This window comes from Phragmites australis, chromosome 12, assembly GCF_958298935.1.
Source record: "Phragmites australis chromosome 12, lpPhrAust1.1, whole genome shotgun sequence".
Lineage (NCBI taxonomy): Eukaryota > Viridiplantae > Streptophyta > Magnoliopsida > Poales > Poaceae > Phragmites > Phragmites australis.
Window position 1 is genome coordinate 32089195 of NC_084932.1, and position 9327 is coordinate 32098521.

The following is a 9327-nucleotide window of genomic DNA, read 5'->3' on the forward strand; positions in this document are numbered from 1 at the left end:
CACTACAAATCCTAACCATGCTCCTCCACCCAACCTCCCCAAATCCTAGTCTCGTGCGCGGTACTGGAACACTGGTGCTCAGTGTTCCACACAAGCCATGTGGATACCGCAGAGATGTCGCTGCTATTGTGATGTTGATCGGCTTGGCGACTAGAACTTAGAGTTGCTACTGATCCGACTCTTGTTTGTTTCTGAGTCAGAATTCGGAACACTCCCAATTTGGAAGTCGATCCCTACTACAAAGTCGATCATCTACATCTACTCGAGGAGGATATCGCGTGGAAGGGACGATCACCCTGCTGAGTTTGGCTACTTCCTCTACATCGACACACACTACGTTGTACCAGTTTGCTCCAACTCTTCTTCCTCTGCGCTACGCATCTAGTGGTTGTTTGAACACGGTAAATTTTTTTTGTTTTGTGCTAATGTAGCCTACCCATTCCCCAACACATTGTAGACACAACAATGGGCTCCAGTGCCTTAGAGGCACTTTGGAGAACATCCCCAAAGCTCGAAGCCACATAGTTGTGATAAAAATATTGAGGAGGATATTGAAAAGGAAAAAGACTCGAGTTTAGAATGAGAAATGCATAATACTTCAGGAGCTTGTTCTTGAGTTCGAAGGAAGGCTTCACCTTCACCTTAAGAGGAGGAATTCCCAAGTCAGTAGGTCATACGCTAGACTCAGGACTAGAGATTGCTAGGATGGCACTCTCTGCCTTGGGCCTCTCTTTCGGTGACTCATCTATTGAAGATGCGGATGTTGGGGCTGAAGCGTCCTCTGCCTCTCTTGGTGCTTCCACCTGAGGCATGCTCGAGTCCTTATATATTTGTTCCTTGAAAGAGGATCACTCGAGTCACAAAAAATTATTCACGTGATGAGGATAAACTTCGAAAGCATGAGATTTAGGATTGAGGATTACCTCAGGCAGGACTCCCTTATAGGAGAGGGGATAATACGGACTACGGTGTCCTCGAGCTCTATCTCCAAGTCAACTATCACGATCCCAACATTCTTCTTGGCTCAGGTCAAGACTAGGCTACCTTGGGTCGAGAGAGATCTTGTACTCTTTCTGGTTGGAGGGCCTTATCAAGTCGGCCCCAAGGTTGATTCAATTCGAGTAAGAACTTGCAAGGACTAACAATGAATTACAAATCAAAAGATAATGAGGAAAATACGAGAAGGTGAGAAAAGAGTTACTTGAATTTTTGTCACCCTTATCTCAGACGGTAAGTTGCATAGCGTCATCAGAACATCTTTCTGATTTGAGTAAATTTCACAAACCTACAACTATTTGCACCAAACTATCACAAAACTAAAAATTTTTAGACCTATTTCAGAAAACTACAACTACTTGTGCCCTTAGTAACATAAAACTGTAACTTTTCTGCCTAGGCCCATCTGTTAGCCACATATTTTCGCAAAACTACAAAATTTTCAGCTCGTGTGGCTGATGGGTGGGACCGGGCGGAAAAATTGTAGTTTTGTATTACTAAGAGTACAAGTAGTTATAGTTTTCTGAAATAGATCTCAAAAGTTATAGTTTTGTAATAATTTGATGTAAATAGTTATAGTTTTATGAAATTTACTCTTATTATTTTCTTTTGAAGCCTTGTAAAGAGATGTTTGACCCTCCTCTTCACAGCCGCTATGCTAACACCTATCCGAACAAGTAGGGTCAATAGTTCATTTAGGCCGTAACATTTAGCAAATAACTAATCTTAAACGAGAAGTGCTCTCCAAACCAAGCTATATAGTCTCCCATCACTAGGCTCACCAACCAACTGGACTTTGAATATTCTTAAACAACAAGTGCTCCCGAACCAAGCTAGGTAGTCTCCTAACACTAGGCTCACCAACCAACCTGGACTTTGAATATTCTTTCTTATTATCAAAACCATAAGGATATTTTCAAGCCAAGAGCTCTCATATGGCATAAGCGCTCTTGGGTAGGGTGGGCCCTCATTCGCCAGGTCTTTGAGTGCCCGTGGTATCATGTGGTTGGTACGTCCGGTCTTTGAGTGCGCTCGATTCGGTCTGCCAGTGAAATTTGGCTCTACGTCCGGTCGTGTCGTGGACTTATGGTATGTTCGTGATTCGTACGAATGGAAGGAACCGCGTACGTTAACCTTTCTTTACTGGGTTGGATTATTCCATCTTTGAGGACGGTTACAAGTTTAGAACTATTTATTTATATTAACAGTGTCTCACGTATTTTTTATATAGATTATTTTTATATAATAATTAGCAATTAATAATACGGGAGATGGTAAAGAAATTTCACATAAAATTAGAGTTTTGCACAAATCATTTATCTAGTAGTGAAAGTTTCATTATCGCACAACCTGAGTACTGTAATTATAATTAAAAAGAGTGATTTTTCTTCGGTCGCAAGCCACCAATCTTCGTTGTAATTCAAGAGCCACAAAAGTGAACTTAAATTAGAAATATAAAATAATCATGAAGCTTAAAAGTAGCTAAAACGCACAATGCTTACAAATAGACTGCGACTGGTGTGCGCCTCTCTCTCGCTCTCTATATATAGATAGATAGATGGTCAAATGCATGCATCCGGATCGGACCAGAGAGCTAGCTTTACTGCTGCAAGCTGCTTCACTATACAAATTATTACTAGAATGAAACACCCGGTAGCCATGCCACAAGTGCTGTGGTTTTTCCTTACTCCCGCCCTAGTGATTATTTCCCATCTGGTGGTGCCGCCGCCAGTGGCAGTCGCCGTCTCCGGCATGGCCCCGTCGGCGGCAGCCACCGTCTCCGATGTGGCCCCGTCGGCGGTGCCAGCTCCACGACGGCCGGGTTGCCCTGACAAGTGCGGCGATGTAGACATTCCCTACCCATTTGGCATCGGCGACGACTGTGCCTGGCAGGACTTGGGTGACTTCACCATCACTTGCAACCATAGCTTTAGTCCTCCAAGACCATACAAAGGCGACTTTGAGATCATCAACATCACGGTGGAGGCCGGCGAGATGCGCGTCTTCAGCCCCGTGTCGTACATCTGCTACAACTCATCCAACACAACCGAACCCGGCGGAGACGCCGACTGGTCACTCAGCTCCACCGACACGCCGTTCCTGATCTCGCCCACGCGCAACGTCTTCACCGGCGTCGGCTGCAGCACGGTGGCATTCCTGGAAGGCAGGGAGGACGGGAGCTACTTCACCGGTTGCATCACCACCTGTGAGAGCTTGGAGGAGGCTGCTCAAGACGGCGACGAGTGCACGGGGCTCGGCTGCTGCCAGACGCACATCCCGGGCAACCTCAGCGTGATACATGTCTACTGGAGCAAAGGCAATGACACCCACGTCAATACTGCGTGGGAGTACAGCCCCTGTAGCTACGCCTTCGTGTCCGAGAAAGGCTGGTACGTACGCCTTAAGACTAACTGTCATTGCTCGAGTACCATTATTAGCTTATCAACTCTATTACTAGTAGCATTGTTGCTTTCCATGGATTTTACTAGTAGTTCTTTAGTCTACTGACCTAAAACTAATTAATTCCATATGTATATGTATATGTATATGTTGGCTATACGGAGAATATACACACTCATAGCCTTATACTTCTGAGCATCTGTGAAAAAAGCTACTCTCCTTCTTGTTTTGACTTTTTTTAGTCTATGGGATACAACTTTGACTACTAATTTTTACACCTTCATCTAAATATACTCTAATGAAATTACTACATATATACTTTTGCAAAAACATTTCTAAAGACAAATCTACCTAATAATCCTGATAGTTTTAAATACAATACAACCTATGATTCCGTGTGTAAGTCTTTTAGGATTTGTGTTGGTCAAACATCAATATTTACATAAAATTGATATTACTAAATTCACCACGAATACTTTCTCACACAAACACATATATATATATATATAACATATTTTCACAGAAATCAGTAGTCAAAGTGTCACATTAGAGATTGTGTCAATGTTCTAAATGACTTTTATAAATTTGGAATCGTAGGAAGCTGTGGTTGACATTTAGAAAGTTTGATGGCAAGGATTTTAGTACTACAGAAAAAACAGTGGAGGAAGTACCTTTTACCACGACAAGTAGAAAACCTTATACTATAGAAAATAAGAAAAGCAGTGGAGGAAGTAACTTTTACCATGACAAGTAAAAAGCCTTATATATACTTCCCTGTAAAAACATCTGAGTAACTGTCGCTTTTCTATACATCAGGTACCATTTCCGCCGAGAAGATCTCAGTCGGGACGGAAACAAGAGCTTTCTCAGCCGGGTTGGAGAGAGAACTATCCCGTTGGTGTTTGACTGGGCCATCAGGAAGAATGGCTCTTGCCTGCTCCCGCCGGAGGCAAGCGGAGGTAAACCGACAGCTTCAGCCTGTGTCAGCGAGCACAGCTTGTGCGTCAACGCCACACAGGGGGATGGGTACCTATGCAATTGCTCCCAGGGATACACGGGCAATCCCTATCGCATCCGCGGCTGCACAAGTTAGTTAATTTTTCCATATATAGCTTGTACTGTTATTCTTTTTTGCATACATGTCTTTTAATTTACTTCAATATATAGCATAAGTGTACAATCGAATCCACTATTAATTAGTGCGATTTCTTATTGTATGCCACTACAAAATTTTGTAGCCCCTAATATGACATTGGTTGTCTCAATGACAGGTGGGTCCAGACCCACACTGTCTGTGACACATCCCCGGTTTTGCAAAGGCTGCAATTGAGACCATTAAGTCTTCATGATAAAGACGGATGAGAGGTCATTGCACAAAAGTACGGAATGGCTGCAGGATGGGACAAACTATCATAGGACTAATCCATTCTAAAGACAAACACCCATAAAAATGTTCTCTCCGGGTGTCGTCAATATTTGTTTATTTCAACACAAATAGTTAACCTAGGGAAATATCGTGTGTACCTCTGACCTAATTCCCCGTGGTTATTTCAATATTGAACATACACCTAGAGGTCATATATTTGATTACCTCTCCTTCTACCGATTTTCTCATCCTTCTCAATATATCATCTAATTTATATTGTACGTACCACCCCGCATAAAAAATTCTCTTAATTAATGCAAATTAACATGTTCGTAATACAAATTAAAGTATAGCCGTAATTAATTAACACAATTAAGCTATTTTGTTTTAATAATTAGCATTAATATAAGCAGTAGGACTTGAGTAGACACCTTACCCTCCGTCTAAGCTTGAGAAAAAAAAACCTGTTTTTTCCTAAAACACCTCTCTAATTACCATATTGTACATGCTCAAAGGTAGTTGTACATGATCTATTCATGTTTCCCTCGAACTAACTATTTGAATGTCTCTTCCTATTATGCAGATATTGATGAGTGCGAACTTCGAAAATCAAAGCCTGCAATTTATGAAAAGCTATATCCTTGTGGCAACGGTGGCACATGCCAAGACACGGAAGGTAATTACACATGCAAATGCAAATTCGGGCAGAAAGGAGATGGTAAAATTGAAAATGGATGTCAGCCCATAGTTCCTACATATGCAAAGGTAATATCAGGTGAGAATTCTTTCATTAATTGCTCCCCCAGTCACAATACATGTCATTTTGTTTTTTTTCAATTACATAAAGGACACACATACACCACCATACACACTCCACACACACCCGTGTCTCCTATCACAAACATACAAGTAAAACCGCTGACAACGCTCACATGTGTAAATCGTGGACTCCAAGATTTAAACTTTTGATGGGTAAACTCATATACTCACGTCTCCACCAACATGTTAAAGAGGTGGTTCCTGTTATTTTGCAACTTGACACTGTGTACAAAATGAACAGCTACTACTAGCAATAGACAAGCCTTTTTCAACTTTATTACTCCCTCTGTTCTTTTCATTTGTCGTTTTAGCTTGCGAAAAGGGCTCTTTATTATTTGTCATTATTTGATTTCAAGAAGACACATTGCTATATATCTCTACCTCATTTAGTAGTATTACCTTAATTAGTACTATGTTCATCGGTCATCACGGGTAGTTGAGGGAGACAAGCTAATTTAATTAGTACTATGTTACGAGAGGTAGGGGTATTTTTTGTTTTTTTTTTAGTATATTTGGCAGAGCTCTAATTCTAATAATCCATGGAGTTAGGTATTTCTAGCTCTAGGAATCTGTGGAGTTGTACTGGATTTAGATTGGGAGTGTTTGAGTGAGCTATTATATTAATAATTTAGATTGATAATAAATATTTAAATAGTCTTAATTTAGCACACAAACTATATTTTCTAGGTGAGGTGATTGTGAAAAAAAGTCATCGATGTTAAGATAAGTGTTATTAATTAGTTCTGCGGTAGTAGTATCGTTCCGTGATAGTTGAAAACTTGAAATAATGTGTGATGGTTTGCATGCATGTGTACCGACAGGCAAATGCAACGCCCTGAATATCGATCTCGTGAATTTGCATTTGCAGCTGTATTCTGTGTTATCGTCCTTCTGGTAATCCTAGCATATTTTGGTCCTAAGAAGCTTAAGAGACGGAAGCAGAGGATGTGTTTCGACAAAAATGGTGGTCAAATACTGAAGGGAGCGGAGATCAACATCTTCACGCAAGAGCAGCTCAAGAATATCACAAACCACTACACCACACCCATTGGAGAAGGAAACTTCGGCAAGGTCTTCATGGGGAAGATCGACGGCGACCAACAAGTCGCGGTTAAGTGCTCCTCCCCGAAAGGCAAGGAGCTCCCGCGGGAGGAGTTCGTGAAAGAGATCACCATCCAGTTCCGGATCAGGCACGCCAACTTGGCCCGCCTCATCGGATGCTGCCTGGAGACGGACGTCCCCATGCTGGTCTTCGAGTACTTCCCCAATGGGAGCCTCTATAGACTGCTTCATGTCACGAGGCATCAAGTGCTTCCACTGCCGGCACGCCTGAACATTGCAATCGGCTCCGCAGAAGCCCTCGCCTACATGCATTCAGCTGGTGGCCAGAACCATGTCCATGGTGACATCAAATCTGACAACATCCTCATTGACAACAACCTCATGCCCAAGGTCTCCGACTTCGGGTCATCCAAGCTCATGTCGATCGATAGGTGCGCTTGGGAAGTGAAAGCGGATAGGAGCTACATGGACCCAATGTACATGAAGACGGACCGTTTCACGGAGAAGAGTGATGTCTACAGCTTTGGCGTGGTGCTCCTGGAGCTCATCACAGGGAAGAAGGCCAAATATGACGGGAACAACAGCCTCCCCATAGACTTCGTCAAGTCCTGCAAGGAGGAGGGCAATGGAAGGAAGATGTATGACAGAGACATCTTGGCTGAAGGCGATGCTCAATCTCAAGCTTACATGGAGTGCCTTGATAGGATTGGCGAGCTCGCGGTCCGATGCCTCAAGGAAGACGACGATGAGAGACCGACCATGGCAGAGGTGGTGGAGGAGCTTAAGCAAGTGAAGTTTGAAGCCTGGGGAGGCCCATGTTCCGAGGCGAGATAAAGGCACGACTCACGAGGTATATATATGAAGCAAGGAAACTGGCATTTCAGCTTAAGGTAGCTACTTCATGCATGGTAGTAGCTAGCCATCTTCAGGTTTATCCAGTATTTATCCTTCTTTGTCAATGTCGAGTTGATAAGTACGGTGATATTTGTTAAGCTGCTTGCAATATTGTGTACTGCCACTTAGTTAACCAACGGTTGTTTCATAAAACCTCATATATATTGGAGATGTGTGAACCAGCTATGTAAGTTTTTCTTCCTCAAATATGGATATTGTAGAGAATAATTTGAAGGGTAATCTTGACTTCCTGTCTTCCCTTTCGAATTGTAGAAAACCCAGGTCCTTGAAATAGATTAATATTATAATCCTTTCCCTGTGGACTCCCTGACCATATGGAAAACAAGTCTGCACAATTACTTGAGTTTAGTGCAGGTTATAACAATTGAACAGGTGGGTTTCCATCAACATTTTCAAACTTAAGCAGTCTCTATTTGACAGACCTTACCAACAACCTATTCACAGGAGCAATGCCAGAATCCATCACTGTGATGCAAAATCTCGCATTGCTTGATATCTCCAACAATAGCATGTTAGGCCCTACACCAGCACAAATTATTATGTTCAGGAGCTTACAAAAGTTGTTTCTCCAAAGGAACGAATTCTTTGGCTGTATACCAACAGATAGCATTGGCAATCTTAGCCGATTGGAATGCATTGAATTCTCCCATATATAACGAGTTAAGTGCACCAATACCGGCAAGCTTATTCAACCTTGGCGAAATTATCCAACTAAATATTTCTAGCAATTCCCTTACCGGTGCACTACCGATTGATTTTAGTGGGCTGAAACAAACGGACACAATTGAATTATCTTCCAACTTTTTGCTTGGAAGCATCCCAGAGTCTATAACCGTAGATTGGATCTGGCTACTCTCTATATAACTCCTGTCCGTAGTACAACAATAACGCAGCATCCAGATCCAAGCGTAAGAATAAGCAGAGCTTCTCCAGATCGATCACTTCGCTTCGGCCATGGCGGCGCTGCTTGTCAGGATGAGGATGGGCACTAGTGTTGTGTTGTTAGCATCTCTTGTCGTGGCCATGGCCATGGTCTTCTCATCTTGCAGTGCAGCAGGTACGGTAATATAATGCTTGTTATTTGCTATATTTTTACTATACCGTACACACATATACATGTTTAGTTATCTGCTATCTTTTTACTATACCGTACGTACGTGCTGGCCTTATCTCTGTTCTGTCGAGGACCAGCTAGATTTTGGTCCACATATATACATTGCGTGTACAAATATATGAAACAAGTTCCTGTTCTTTGAAATGGAGGTAATTATGGTTCATTTTATCCATAGATGGGCCTAGGTTGGATTTGGGCCTCATTGTCCAGGCCGAGTAACAAGCCCACCAAAGCCCAGGTAATGGTTGGTCCAATGCATCTAATCTTTTTCTTAATTAGCAGCCAAATCTTGTCATGGCCATAGCCATGGTCTTCTCATCTTGCAGTGCAGCAGGTACGGTAATATAATGGCATCCATTTTCCAGCCAAATACGGTTAAGGTATCAATGAAAACACCGTCTAGTTGGATTTGGTGGCTGCTTTGTACCTCTACTCTATATAACCCCTGTCCGAAGAGAAATAGCGTACTACAACAACAACGCACCATCCAGATTCAAGCATAAGAATAAGCAGAGCTTCTCCAGATCGATCACTTCGCTTCGGCCATGGCCATGGCGCTGCTTGTCAGGATGAGGATGGGCACTAGTGTTGTGTTGTTAGCAGCTCTTGTCGTGGCCATGGCCATGGTCTTCTCATCTTGCACTGCAGCAGGTAC

The 9327-nt window shown here is 42.6% G+C and overlaps 1 protein-coding gene across 2 annotated transcripts; it reads left to right on the forward strand.

Moving 5' to 3' along the window:
- The first annotated feature begins 2224 nt into the window (after window positions 1-2224).
- LOC133886845 (wall-associated receptor kinase 1-like) lies at window positions 2225-7813 on the forward strand. 2 transcript variants are annotated; one of them, XM_062326735.1, is made up of 4 exons: window positions 2233-3386; window positions 4213-4484; window positions 5346-5537; window positions 6450-7811. In XM_062326735.1, exons 1-4 carry the CDS (start codon window positions 2563-2565, stop codon window positions 7475-7477), a joined length of 2316 nt encoding a protein of 771 aa, XP_062182719.1. In that variant the 5' UTR covers window positions 2233-2562; the 3' UTR covers window positions 7478-7811. The 2 variants fall into 2 exon arrangements, with proteins under 2 accessions (XP_062182720.1, XP_062182719.1); XM_062326736.1 differs by lacking the exon at window positions 5346-5537 and having other exon boundaries at window positions 2225-3386; window positions 6450-7813.
- The last annotated feature ends 1514 nt before the right edge of the window (window positions 7814-9327 follow it).

What these genes read in the sequence shown, in the direction of transcription:
- LOC133886845 (XM_062326735.1), top strand. Translation starts at nt 2,563, where the DNA reads ATGCATGCATCCGGATCGGACCAGAGAGCTAGCTTTACTGCTGCAAGC. An exon ending in TCGCATCCGCGGCTGCACAA is followed by an intron (nt 4,485 to 5,345) that starts GTTAGTTAATTT and finishes CCTATTATGCAG; the next exon opens with ATATTGATGAGTGCGAACTT. An exon ending in ATATGCAAAGGTAATATCAG is followed by an intron (nt 5,538 to 6,449) that starts GTGAGAATTCTT and finishes TTGCATTTGCAG; the next exon opens with CTGTATTCTGTGTTATCGTC.